At 42.9% G+C, this 13970-nt stretch overlaps 1 protein-coding gene and 1 pseudogene across 1 annotated transcript in view; both read left to right on the forward strand.

Moving 5' to 3' along the window:
- Positions 1-1509: 1509 nt before the first annotated feature.
- On the forward strand, positions 1510-9369 carry LOC132334694 (telomere repeats-binding bouquet formation protein 1-like; annotated as a pseudogene).
- A 1304-nt stretch (positions 9370-10673) lies between these two features.
- LOC132334603 (hydrocephalus-inducing protein homolog) overlaps positions 10674-13970 on the forward strand; it is a 40725-nt gene continuing 37428 nt past the window's right edge. Inside the window, exon 1 of the mRNA XM_059860709.1 lies at positions 10674-11160. Within this exon, the coding sequence (XP_059716692.1) occupies positions 10674-11160 (487 nt within the window). The remainder of the gene's footprint in view (positions 11161-13970) is intronic.

The raw sequence follows: 13970 nt of genomic DNA on the forward strand, positions 1-13970 counted from the left end.
GGGTTATTTTCCATAAATGATGGAGAAGAGTTTTAGATGCAACATTTGCAAGCTGTTTGTTGAAGCAAATCTAGTTGTTTGTCTTTCCACCTTGCTCTGTGATGAAACAACCGAGGTCAGCTATTTGCATCTAATTAATGTATGCTGGCTTATCAATACTATTTTCCATGCCTCCTGTAGGTTGCAAAAGTCAAAAAGATCGAGGTAAAGGTCGAAATATACATCCTTGTATACATCCAGTTTTAAACCCCTTGTGCTTCTTATATTGCATAATTGTATAAACATGTAATAAATTAAACTCTTCTGAAAAGCAATTAGCTCCAGAGCAAACTCATTTTTACAGGCTTCCTTTTGTTTGGGTGAGTTGTGTTTTTTCTTAGGCTGGCAGGGTGGTGGCAGTAGGACAAAAAGAGGTGAGAAAGGCTGGCAAGCTTTTTCCTTGTTGTGGCAGGGTAGGATTTGCAGGAAAATGAAATGCATGTCTTATTATCACTTCTGAAAGGCTGCAGGGAGATGACCACTCTCAATTCTCGCTGTGTAAGGGAAGCAGCAAAGGAATGGGGGCAGTCAGTAACTCCCAAGAGAAAGCAGGGCTGGCTGTCTTCATTAGGATGACAATGCTTCTGCTTTGAGCCTTTGCTCCACTTGGAGAAGGAAAATGAATCCATTCTTAAGCCGCATTTGCCACTGATTTCAAGTTTCTACCTGGAGCCAAGTCATTTTTGGAGAAATTGTAAGAGGTTACTGTGATGCTTGCATCAACCTTCTCTGTTTGGGACTTGGGGCGTGTTTGAGGGAGCATCTTTGTGCCTCCAAAGCTGAATGTCACTCTGCTGCTCTGCTCTCAGAGGCTGCCCTGTGGGGTTTGTGAAGAAGCAATGCTGTGGGGTTTGGTGGGTTGCATGGTTCATGTAATGTGGCAATGTCTTTGGAGAATTTCAGTGGGTTCTCACTGTAAGGAACATGTCTCTGTGCTCACTGCCCTGGGTTTGATCAGTGCTGCCAGAACAATGCTGATGGTTTGGTGGCTCCTTGAGCAGCAGGAGGCCGAGTGTTTTAGAGTGTCCACCCCCTAAGTAACATGACTTGGTCTTAGTGCCAGTTGTTGGCTGATGGCAAAGTTGGCCACTCTTGTAAGGAAAGTTGGATCAGCTTTGTTGTGATCAGTGACACAGAGCAGGGGATGTTCTTTACTGACAGTGCCCCTCAGGGGTAACATGGAACAACCTGATTTCTGCAGAATGTGCACTCTCAAAAGATGATCACCTGTTAATTACAAATGCAGGGCTGTTATAAAAGACTGTATTTCCAAAGGAAAACTCTGCCATACAACAATACATTCTACTGTGTGTGTGTGAGATGACAAAGTAAAAGCAGAAAACTGGGAAAAGTGCATTTTAGAAAAATTATGTCATTTCTACTGCATATATTATAAACACTGCTAATCTGAACAGAACTGAAAAAACTTTTTCCTTGCTGTTGTAGAACAAGAACAGAGATTTAAAAAAAATGAACACTCAAAAGGTGCAGATAAATCAGTGTGGTAAGATATCTAATATAATTTGTCATTATAATCTGCATCAATTTTACAAAGTTTTAGTAGACTCTGATAGGCCTGTTGTGGGGTGGTGAGCAGTTGGGAGAACATGCTTTTTCCTATTTGCCAAATTTTGGATACTGTATTGGATATGCAAAGGGTAAATCCAATGCCAAACCTACACACATAGTAAAACACACCACCACAAAGTCACTTTTTTTGGTTTTTATTTGCTAATATTTATCCAGATTTTTATTGTATTTTAACTTTTTAAGAACCCTTAAACCTTGTAAGGGTTTACTGTTAACAATACCTTCTGTCACTGTTAGAAATAATTATCATCTAAGTCTTTTAATGATACCCCAAAGACTAAGAAGCAGATTTTCCAAGTCTGTTTTCCCACCCAGGGTTGTGTGTAGGTGCCCAGAGAATATTTTGTGTTCTGTTTCCACCCACCTGACTGAGGGCTCTGCTGCTGTGCTGCATGGTTTATGTCTCCTTACCTCAGTACCACGGAGCAGCCTTGTGCTCTTGGACTCTTTCCTTACTACTCCACAGATTTTCAACTGCACCCTGATTTTTATTTGCACTCTGAATACTTTAATGGCTGTGTATTATATACACTTAATGCACCTTGCAACTGTGAATTTAATATTTAGTAGTTTACATCAGAATTACTAAGAATTACTAGTAATGAAAGGCCAGAAATATTAAAAGGAGGTTTTTACTCTGCAAAGGACCTCATGCTCAAATAACAAAGGATGGACAGAAATATTTCTAGGTTTGTTATTGGTGGCTGAATAGAAGTGATGTAGCTCCATTTTGGCTCACTTCCCCCCCCCTTTTTTAAAATACACCTACATACTGCATTTTGACAGGTTTATTCTAATACTGACTAGATTAATAGAGAGAAAAGATAACAACTTTAATGAAGCTTTTTGTGTTTGCTCCTAGATATGAAAACAGATCTGACCTTACTGCTGGAATGCCTTAAATCTCAGTTGGACTGCCCTCTGTCTCAGCAGGAGGCTGTGGTCACTGTCTATTCCATTTGCCAACAAAACAGTAAGAAAGGCTGTTCCTTAGAAACAATGCAGGCATTTATGTTCACCATATATGCCAAGGAACTGGTGGGCACTGTAAAAATGTCTAAAGGACATAAGGCTTGAGATGTTGGAAAATCTTAGAAGCCTTTCATTTTGCAGAGAAACAGAAGCAAAAGTTTCTGTTCTTTTTTCCTCTTGTAGGTGAAGCAAGCGAATATTTGGAGAAATTGGTGGTTTGATGTTTAGAAATGACCTTGCCAAGTCGAGTGCTCATTGCATCGTAAAGGAAGCAGCTTTATTTACATTGGGGATTATTCTAGAGAGTAATGGCAATAAAAATAACACTGTTTGTATTTCTGAGTGTGCTATGGCCCCCTGTCATTACTTGTGCTCCTGCTTTGTCTCCATTTTCTTTTGGTTACACAAAATGAGACTACAAGATTGTCAGTTGGAACAAGGGCAGGGAAGGTGCCCCAGTTGCCCTGTCCATCCCCAGATTTGATCTGTGCCTTGCTGACTTGTGCACACAGGGTGTCTTTAAGTTACCAGACAGCTGCACTCCCCCTCTCCCTCAGCAGCAAGTGTTCAGTGACTCCTGGATTGTTCCAAAGCTTGCCAGGGTCCTGCTTGGTGTAGAACTCACTGCAGGGGGAAGCCCTCAGGCACCTCATAGTCCTGCCCTGTCTCTGCTCCCCACATACTGGCCACAACTGAAACTTAATAATTTAGGATGATGAGTAGCTTACTTTAGGACTTAATGGTTTTCACTTTTTGTTTTCAGTGTCTTGTCAGCAGGCTTTGTGTACTTCTGCATTGCTTGAAGAACTCGTTTTATTTTGAATTAAAAAGGATTCTGATGTGAACTTGAAAAGAATGTCTGTTTCTGTCATCTTAGTACTGGTGTCAAATAATGGTAAGTTGGGTTTTTTTCTGTGTTACGACAACACTCCTTTTCTGTTTGCCAATCTGCAGTCCAAACTTTGGAACATGCAATAAGCAATGTTGTGGTGAAGTGAATTTATAAAGATGAATGTTTGCATGTAACCGAACCTGAATTGTCGAAGTAGGTCATTGCTCACTGGGATTTCCTTAAACAGCAGAACATGATTTAATTCTAAAAAGAGAGTTTGCAAATGCAAACCCATAGTTTCTGAGAGTGTCTAGAAAGAGAGAGACATAGAAAGGTTATTTACCAATATGTTGATATGATTTTGTATTTACTTCTGGGGAGGATATGTGCTTAGGAAAGGGAATGTATGTATGTAAATTCAACTTGCTGTTAAGATTTTGTCTGCAGTTGCATTTGTCTCTGGAGTCTTGTGTGTGTTCTCTTTTAGAAAATGGGCAAACCCATGTCAGAGACACAGGCTGCATCAGCCTGCTGCTGCAGTTGTTCAGGTGAACAGGGTTGCAATTCAAACAGACAAATAGTAGGCTGGTTTGCAGCTATGTTTCCTTGACTGTCTGGGACTTGTTTGCATTTCCTTAACAGAACAACTCTCTCCATGTCTGAGAAGAATCTGTCAGCTGAAAACACTGATCCCTGCTATCAGCTCTGGTCCTCAGTGTGCAGCACTCTCTGTGCCTGTGTCAACAACCCCCAGAACGGGACGTGTTGCTCTGAAAACTGTGGAAGAAGTCCAAAGATATTCTCCAAATCGGTAACCCTTTGGTTTCATTTTTACTGTTCAGCTGAAGTTGATTTCATTGCGTTTTGATTTGGGGTAATTTGTTTTTACTTTTCCAGAAGATAATCAGAACATTTGCTGTGGGGTTTTTCCCTATGCCAAAGGGTGGCTCGAGAGTTGCACAGAGCCTGAGATAGTTCGTCCCATCTGTTCATTTCTTGGTCTCACAGTTGCAAACAACTGGAAGTGCAGCTCAAGCTTTACACAGCTTTGCATTTGATAAAAGGAAGTTTAATTCGAGAGCTAAATGGGTTTTCCTTTCTTGTCAATCTCTACAAAGTCATTTGCTGTTCTTTCCACTTTTACTCTGACCACTGTACTCCACCATCTTTACTTACACTGCGCTGTGCTCAAGTCCACAAATAGCCACGGTCTGCTTACATTTGATAGGGTCAGTAAAACTGCTGGGAGCTGTTCTGATTAAAAGTGTGTCTAAATTAAAGTCCTTGTGACGTGACTGAAAACAATGACTTAGGTAGAACTCAGGCATGATGTTTGCCATTTGTGTGCACATATGAGGGTCATGTTTTCCTGGAACTATTTTATATGCAGTTACTGCATTTCTTGAGATTAATGTATCTCCAGCTTCTGTTGTATAAGAAATGTAATGACTGACACATGCACAGAAAAACTCTGATGGACTTACTTGGTGAAATGCTAAAAGAATTTGCAAACTCTGTTGCTTAAATCATATTTTTTTCATTTTTCCACTGAGCAGTTGTGCAGAAATCTTTTGTTTCTATTGGAGGACTGGATACATTAGCCAAAGTCCTCCTTGAGCTTATGCCTGATTCCTGTTTGTGTCACTCCAGCATGAAAATTGCAGTGGTACTAACAAAGACTCTGGATGCCTGTATTGCTACTAACTGTGAGTGGAAAGACATTTTTGATCTATGGCAATTTTAAAATGCTATTTTTAAAGTCTTGTGCTGGTGGAAAAGTTGCAGAAATGAATGCTTAAAGGCAGTTAAGTTCTACACATCCCAGTGGATGTTGCAATGCTTTTTAAAACTCAGAGGTGTAAGTGGGGAGTGATTCAGCTCATCTGAGGTTGATTACTGTCCCATCGTTGCTCAAATAAATGCAGTGAAATTTAAACCCAACTGAAAATTAAAACTGAGATGCTCCAGCCCTTGCTGGGTAAGTAAAGCTGAGCTCTGGGCCTGGATTTGACCAGTCAGTTTGGATCCTGGAGTTATGCCTGTGGCTGAATAATAAATTGTGTAGCTTTAGGAAGCTTTAGTCATTTAGAGGTGGAGCTGAACGGACGTGGTGTTTGTGCACAGCACACTCTGCTCTGGTTTGCTGGCCGGGTACTGCTCTCCTGATGAGGTTTTGTGTTTTCCACAGAAGGTTTGCAGAAACTTGTGATCCTGACGAGCCTGTGCTGTGGCCATGGTTGCTGAATCTCACACTTCTGCCATAAGAGCATCAAATGGAAGTTCCCAGAAGTTGAAAAGCATCAGCCTGCACTAGTTGTGAGGGTAGTTTCAGCTCAGTTGGGTGTGACAGGACTGGGCCTCAGCGTGGATGCTCTAGCAGTGGTGTTGCCAGTGCCAGGAAGGGCTTGCCCCCTGCTCTTTTTATGGCAGATACTCTGCTTGTCAAAGCTTTTTCAACTCTCTCTGGCTCCATGCTGGAGCTGATCAAGGACATGGAGAAACTCAGCAGGGATCTCCAGAAGCTGCACAGTGCAAAGCCCTCCTCATTCATCAGATCTTCTGCCTCCTCTCCGTGGAGCACAGGCTGGGAGGATGGGCAGGACTGGATTTGGGAGCAGCACAGGAGGGGTGGGGTAATCTGAGCTGTTCAAGGTGGAGCAGGGCAGGGCTGAGCAGGCCCAAGGCTTTGAGGGCTCTGTACAGTTCCCTCCAAACCCAGCATTTGATCCTTGGATAATTCCTGTACACTCACAATCGACTTTCTTTTCCTTCCAATTATTTTAACCAACAGCTGCCATGAGTGTTGTCTTGGCAAAGTATCCCACTGTGTCAGAGCTGCTGAAGCTGCTGTCCAATGAGACACTGAGCACAGGAGAAAAAAATCAGTATTATTCTAACAATTGGACACTGTACTGAAGTTTGTGGTAAGATTTGCTTTTTCTTTTTCCTGTCTGTCAGCTTCTCCTAAATTCTCATCCACTGACTCCTCTTGTGGTGTCACTTCATCAAGACTGGAACACGAGAGAGTGTTCAGTTAAATAATACAATGTCAGTATTTGGACAAAAAGTTTTCTAGAATGTTCCATCTTTAAATTTTAAAGCTTGTTAGCAGGAAGTGTCTTAAGTAGCTTTGAAAAGTAGACTCAATATGCAAGAATTCAGAGCTGGGCTTAGGTGTCTCAAGGAATAATTAATCCAGACTTGACAGCTACTACAATCCAGACCTAGCAAATGGGTTGTCTTGAGCACCCTTTTCATGGTCCTTGGCACATACAGCTTCTCTCCACTGCTTACAAGGCCAGGAATATTTGTAAAAGCCATGTAAGAGCATTGGTTTCAAGACACAGAAGCAGTTGGTGGCTCTGAAATGGTTTTGTCGTGTTCCTCAGGGCTTGCCCAAGCTTATCTGGCACAAATACAGCACTTCAGTTGGTATTTTGTGGTAGTGCAAGCAAAGAGAAAGGGAAATTCATTTGTACTTGTGGTGTTTCTCATGTATGTTTAGAGAAACAAGAAAAAGACCTTGTGTTCAGAAAGTTTGATTTTTATCCTCTGAGTGCCAATAACATGTTCAATAATTAGCTCAAGAGGTCATAAATTTATTTTAACAGGCATTTTTTCATTAAGAACTAGTGAAACAAGACTTAATGGAAAATGTCTTTTGAAAAGAAAAATTATTAAAAAATTATTTCAACATAAAAAAGGTTTTTCTTCAAATGCCAACACTGTCAAAATAAAAATGGTAAAATTTTTTATTTCCTTTTTTTTGTTAAGTTTAAAGAAGAAAGAACTATGTTTAGCAATTATCCATTATATGATTCCATATGGGAATGAGAGCACAATAAAAATTCAGCCAATGACAGAAGAAATGAGGAGGAACAGATTGGCTAGACCAGGCTTAAGCTACTAATTTTATTTTGCTAAATAGAAACCTTGAGATTTTGATATTTCTGCATCCCAGGCCTCACAGAAATGTTGCATATCTACTCCAAGAGCAGGTCGTGAAAGAGAAGAAAAACAGGAGTCATTATTCAAATGTTTTGAGCCACAATTAAATGAGCTTGGAACTCCATCGAATAAGTGGTCTCAGTCCTTCAGTTTTCTTACAGCAACCTGAGTTCTGGTCAAATCATCCTGTGGGATGTAAAGCTCTCCTGCTGTCACTGCAGCAGGCTCGGGTCTGGAGTGAAAATCTCTCTTTCTGCAGAAACTTGCAGAGAGTTGCCAGTATTGGCCCCTACAGTGACTGTAAGGTGAAGGTGTGTGGGGCTGAAACCAAACCTTTCCTTTTCCATGTCCTGTTCTAGAAGAGAACCAGTGTGAGCTGCCTCAGAACAATGGTCTGCCACTCATGATTCAGGTATTGACAGAATCTCAGGACGAGGAGCTCGTCAAAGCTGCTACTTTTGTGCTGCAGAGCTGCAAACAAATGAGTAAGCTTGCTGTGACTGCTTTAAAAAGGAGAGGGATTGTTTCCATCTCTGTGTTCTGCTGATTCCCCAAGTGATTTTAACTTCTGTGGCAGCTTTTTTTGTAATTCTGTATACTCCAAAAGATGTTTGTTTTCTGCACAGAAAGTTGCCTATTTGTCTTTAAGAACTGACTTAGGCAGAAAAAAAAAGAAGTAAAAATTCCAAGAGTGTTGCAAAAATGCATTTGTGAAACCTCTCCATGTAGGGCCAATTCTTAAAACTTTCCCATCTCTAAATTGTGTGGAAAAGATCAACATTGTCATTTATCACCCAGGGGATACTTTCTTCCTGGGGGTGTACCACTAGAGGGAGGGAATAAACCAGGAGATAATCAAGCCTGAAATCACTGTGTCTGCACTGATTTCCAATCTGAAGAAATCTTGATCTTTTTTTTCTAAAGTAGGATGTATTTTTGGGCCCCCTGTTTCAGTTTTTTATAAATTATCTGTACAATCCCTCCCATGAAGCAGAGAGACCTTGTCCTCTAATCTCTAGAGCGTGGAGGGTGTGCAGTTGCTAATTAGGAAAAAACAAACCTGTATCTCCATTTCTGTGCTGCAAGCACAACAGAGAGGTTTGTGTCAGATTGAGGTGTGGAGATTTGTCGTGTCCATTACTGTGGAGTTGTTTTTTTAAAAAAGCAGTGACTCGTACTGGTGAAGAACCCAGAGTTAATTCAATGAAAAAGCTTTTTTTTCTTTCACAGCATCATTGTGGAAACAGTTTGTAGGAACTCTAATTGCAAGTTCACCTTTTGTAACAGCAGGTTATATTTCAAGTGTGTTAACATTTATGTAGAAATCTTAGTTTTATAAAAATTGTAATTTTGCATTAAATTATTGGGGCTGTCCCTTAGCATACAAAAATGTAATAAATGCTTCTTAAATGTTGTGTTTACATGATAAAATTTTATTTATTAATGTTGTTTTATATTTTATAAAGCTGAACAGTTGTCTCTGAAATGATAACTCATTAAATGTGAACAGTGCAGAAGAATTGGATATGCAAGTCAGAAAAAGATGTCTGCAAGATAGCTGGAAGAAAGCAAAAGTAATTTTACACAGAATAAACTCAATTGAAAAACAGCACGATGAGGTTGGCCTACTTACCGAAATGGGATAAAACTAATCACATCTTTCCAGAGTTTAAGGAGCAAGCAAAAGTAAAGCCTTAAGATAAGTTCAATGTGAGCAAAAAACCCAGGAAAAAACGTTGAATTTGTGTGAAACGACAACCTGCAACATTTATCAGTATTGTAGATCAGCCTGAGTTACAGGTGTGCAGAGAATGGAGGCATCTGTATTGTAGGAAGTATTCTAGTTTCCTGTAAACCCAGATTTTCTATAAGCTAGAAAAAGAAGTTGAAGTAATTTGTAATTGCTAGACATTCAAACCTGTAATTTTAATATTTGGGTGCATGAAATGCTCAGGATTGTATGGCTGTGGGAACTGATTTACTGATCTACCCCAAATGGTGGATATTTTATATATATATATATATATATATATATATATATGTGTGTGTGTGTGTGTGTATATATGTGTATATATATATATATATATATATATATATATAACCTCCCCTCTCCTAGAGAATGTTTTAGTAGTAGAGGTAGGTAATGACTGAAGGAGGCGTGCAATGACATGGATTTTTTTTCCCCTTCTTTTCAAATTAATACATACTGCATAAAATAAAGTATCTTACTCTGCTGCCAGGTTGGTATGCTCTCATTTCATCCACTGACAGTCTGGTTTCCTTTCCAACCTGAAAGATCATTTCCTTTTTTATGTCTTTCAGGACATGATTGAGACTGGTGGAACAATGAAAGCTCTGCTTTCCAAAATAAAAGACAAGAAACCAAGGGATGGTAAGAGGTAGATCCTTGTAAGGTACAAGGATAAAGCCACTAACTAACATCTTCAAATCATTTGGGTCAGTAGGCAGTGTATGCTGACAGGTTCTTGTTTGGCTTGAAGTTTGGAGTGGGAGGAAGCAAATGCAGGAAGTAATCCTTATCCAGCTGCTGAAAAATTAACTGTTTCTTCAGCTGGGAAAGGGACCAGGGCACTACCATCTTCACTGCTCAGATAATTATAAAAAGGTTTTATGGCTCTTGCCATGCAGTCATCAAGTCTGCTGGATTCCCTGTTTCTTACTTTATGTTTGAAGGAAATTAAGCTCTTTCCATAGCTTTTCTAACACCACCTCAGTTGCCTCCATACTAGAATGACAACACTCAGAATATTTCTTCATACTGTCAACCATAGAGGTTTTCAGAATCTGAGAGTCTGTCAGCCCTGGGAAGATGACTTCAAGTAGCATTCTAGATCTGCTTTTAGTAGATCTCAAAAGAAATTGTGTGGAATATCCCTGTGTCTGTCAAGTAACCACAATGCTCTGTAAAAACAGTTGCTTTAAGCATCAGGTATCCAGACAGTCTTTCTAGAGACTGTCCAGGAGGTTCTCAGGTTCTTCTGAAGTGCACAGGAAAAGCAAGAATAGATATGATTTTGCAGAAGAAATTGTCCTTTTCTCCCTCCCCCCGACTAAAATCATTACCAGCCACTTGGACATGCTTCCCCCTCTGTGCTATTCTAGTGTGCATTGCTGCATGGAAGGGCAAAGATCTGAGACACGGGATTGAAGGGAACTGAATACAAAGTCGAGCCACTTGGACAGACAGATCAGAGCCTTTGCTTCTCCCTCCACTTCAAGGCTGAACACTCCTCCTTTCTGTGCAATCATCTCACTGTTTTAATTGAAGTGCATGATTTTAGACACTTATGGGAAGTGTCGAGAGCCTGGGTTCCCCCCCGGCCGCGCCTTCCTTGTGCAGGAGCAGCCCGGAGCTGGGGCCGAGGCCCCGGCGATATCGAGCGCTGCCGCTGTGGCCCTTCACGTTGCGGGCCCCGGAGCGGATTCCTCCCCCTCCGGCCGGGGACCGAGGGGGCAGCAGGGCTGGAAGGAGCGGGGACCGAGGCCCGCCCGGCGTCACCGCCCCCGGCCCGGCCCCGACAATCGGGTGCTGCGGTTGCCGGGGAACCGCGGGCGCGGCCACAGCGGCTGTGACGGCGCCGCCGCCTCAGTTGCCGCAGAGCGCGCTCCGGGCTGGTTGTTCGCAGCCTGGGCTCGTGCAACGGCTGCACTCAGCGATTCGCTCGGGGACTTTTTCACAGAGATTGTCTCTGCCAGCGAGCCCTGGACTCGCAGGGCATTGGTCTCTGCCAGCGAGGAGTCCTCAATTTCATTTGAAGGTAAAGATTGATTGTGCTTTTTGGTTTTGTCCCATCTGTGCTCTGAAAGAGAATTCCAAAAGGAAACAGAGGATGGGATAATGTGCAGCTGAATAGATGAACGATATCTGGTCTACTGATGGTGCTTTTTTTCCACTGAAGAAATGCAGAATTTCCTAAATGTAGTAGTCTATAGGCATTTTTTTCCCCTATAGTGATGACTTAAACTGCTTAAAGGTGAATGAGTTCTACTCAGGTGTCTGTGGGTTGTTATGGTCTGGTTCTTAAAATTATTAGGGAGATGCTCCTGAATTAAGGTGCAAACAGGACCATATGCCAAAGTCAATTGTCTGGATTTGATGTAACAGCAAATGTGAGGAAGAGAGAGAGAGAGAAATAGAGAAGGGAGTTGGGGAGGGGGAGAGAAAGAGAGTGACAGATGAAATAGAAAGTAGAAAGTATCACCATTGCATGGATCTCACTGGCATAGCATGAAATACTCTTCTGGTCTTCTCTGTGGTGAGGTGTCACAAAAGATGAGACTCCAATGGATTCATGCAGATTTGGGCAAGGTGGGACTGCCCAGGTTCCTGCCTGGGGTGGGGCAAGTTGGACTCTGTCTCTTGCTACTTTCAAATAAGATAAAATCTTTAGCACCAGTATATCCTTTTGAGCCTGCTGTGAATTGGGTTGTGGATTTTCAGATCTGTTGTGTTCCTTTGCATGCCCTGCAGTCACCTGGTGCAAGGCCTCAGGAATGGGTCTGGGGGCACTCTGGAGGTCTTTGATGGGTTCTGACACCCCGTCAGCTGCCCCTGATGGGAATGTCCCCTGGATGTGGCCTTCTGGGGCTGGGGGGTTTTAGAGCTGAGCCAGTTTGTCTGAGGGAGGATGGGTGTCCACTGCCCCTTACCAGAGGTTGTGCCACAAGCCCAAAATTTCCTCTTTCCCCCTATGTTGATGGGAGGTTTGTGTGCAAAGCTGGCCTCAGCAGATGAGTCTGTAGCTATGACTTCCCCAGCCTGAAGGCAGAGAGAGCTGATTTTCAGGACAGCTGCTGGGTTTGGCCTGGTTGTGAATACATTTTTCTCAATTAGCCTTGTTTAGTTCTCCCCAGACCTGAGCTAGGAGGACAATAGTGTCTCCTTGATCTTGTCTCAAATTCCCTTAAGTTGCTTAACTCACAGTCCCAAGTTCGAATAAGGAGGCATTTTCAGGGAGGGGTGGGCTTCAGTGGTGGCAGCTTCTTTATTCAGTTTTGTCAGAATGGGCAAAAAGTCCTTCCTAACAAGATTTAAGCCATTAGCCATAACATTCCAGTCTCTCCCAAGTCTTGTGAAGAGCAGCTGAGGGAGCAGGGGTGCTTTAGCCTGAAGAAGAGGAGGCCCACTCTGGCTATTTTTAAGTAATATTTAAGCTATAGCTTTGTCTGTTCCAACTATTATTAATGTCCAGCTTTTGAGCTCCAGGTTTCAGTACAATCCATCTTTGAATTTCACAGGGAAGCCATATAGATCAAATAAAGTCCAACTAGAGGCCTAACAATACTAGCTACTTATGCCAAACAAGCACTCAGCTACTTTCAAATCATATCAAATTGTTTAGCACCAGTATATGCCTTGAAACTGCCTTGAACTGGGTTGTGGATTTTCAGAGTTCCATTGTGTCTCCTTCCAGTTTTGTTGAGGCACTGTCGCCCTCTGTGACATCATCCCTTGGAGATGGCGTCTGGATTGCCCAAGAAGACACCACCACCTCGTCTTTTGCTCAGGGAAAGGCTGAAGCCAAACACTGTGAGTGGCCACTGGGGCTGTGTTAAGGCTGGCACCTGCCCTGGTGTCCCTGCTCTCCCTGGCCCTGTTGTCCAGCAGCGCTGTGAAGCTGCAGAGCCCCTCCCCAGCCCTCTGTGCTGTGCTCCTGTTGCTGGGGGCTGTCCTGGTGCAGTGGGAAACTCTGTGGGATGCTTCAGTTGTGTCTTGCCTGGCTGTGCCAGTGGAGCCAAGTGAAACCAATGTACAGCTGAAGCCCTGTCCCTTTCCCTTTGCCACAGGAATTCCTTCTGTCAGACTGGGCACTCACCTGTGCTGCTCTGACCATCCTGCCCTTGGCCACCCGGGCATGTGGGGGAGGAAACCTCAAACTCTGCCCAAAGCCTTGGGAGCCATGGCTGGTCCCAGCTGGAAGAGCTTCCAAAGCAGCTGTTCTCTCCCAGCTGCTGTGTGGGCACAGATCCAGCCCTGCAGGCAGCACTGGAGCCAGGGCCACAAAGGTCCCTTTCTGTCTGGAGCTCCCTTGGCTGAAGATGCCCCAGTGCTGAGGCTCTGTCAAGGAGATCCCTCTGTTTTCTTCTGTGGAGGGCTCTGTCAGCCCAGACAGAGAAAGCAATTTAACAGGGAGAACCAAAACCTGGACACATTCCTGTGCACCTCCCTCTTGGTACAGCTTTGTTTTCTTGCATCTGTTGGACTCAGCCAGCAGCAATATCTCCTTGCTGTGAGTTCTGAGTGTTGTGCAGGGATGGAGTTCAGGCAGTTCTGAGAGCTCCTTTCCATTCTCTGGAAAGGTCGCTGCCTCAGTCCAAGGAAATGTGAGAGGAAACAAATGCCCAAAGAGCAGAAATCCCCAACCATGTCCCATCCAATCCCAGAGAAGCCAATAGGACAGAGCCATGTGGCTGGAGTGTGTGTATTGCACTCTGTATTATTAATTTACTGATGCTAAGGATTTCAGCAGGAAACTTCCAGGGCTCCCAGGACTGTCCTAGTGGCTGTGATCACAAGTTATTCACCAGTGCCACTTGTTCCAGAAAAGCCTTTCTGAACAAGCCATCT

This window comes from Haemorhous mexicanus, chromosome 16 (genome assembly GCF_027477595.1).
Source record: "Haemorhous mexicanus isolate bHaeMex1 chromosome 16, bHaeMex1.pri, whole genome shotgun sequence".
Lineage (NCBI taxonomy): Eukaryota > Metazoa > Chordata > Aves > Passeriformes > Fringillidae > Haemorhous > Haemorhous mexicanus.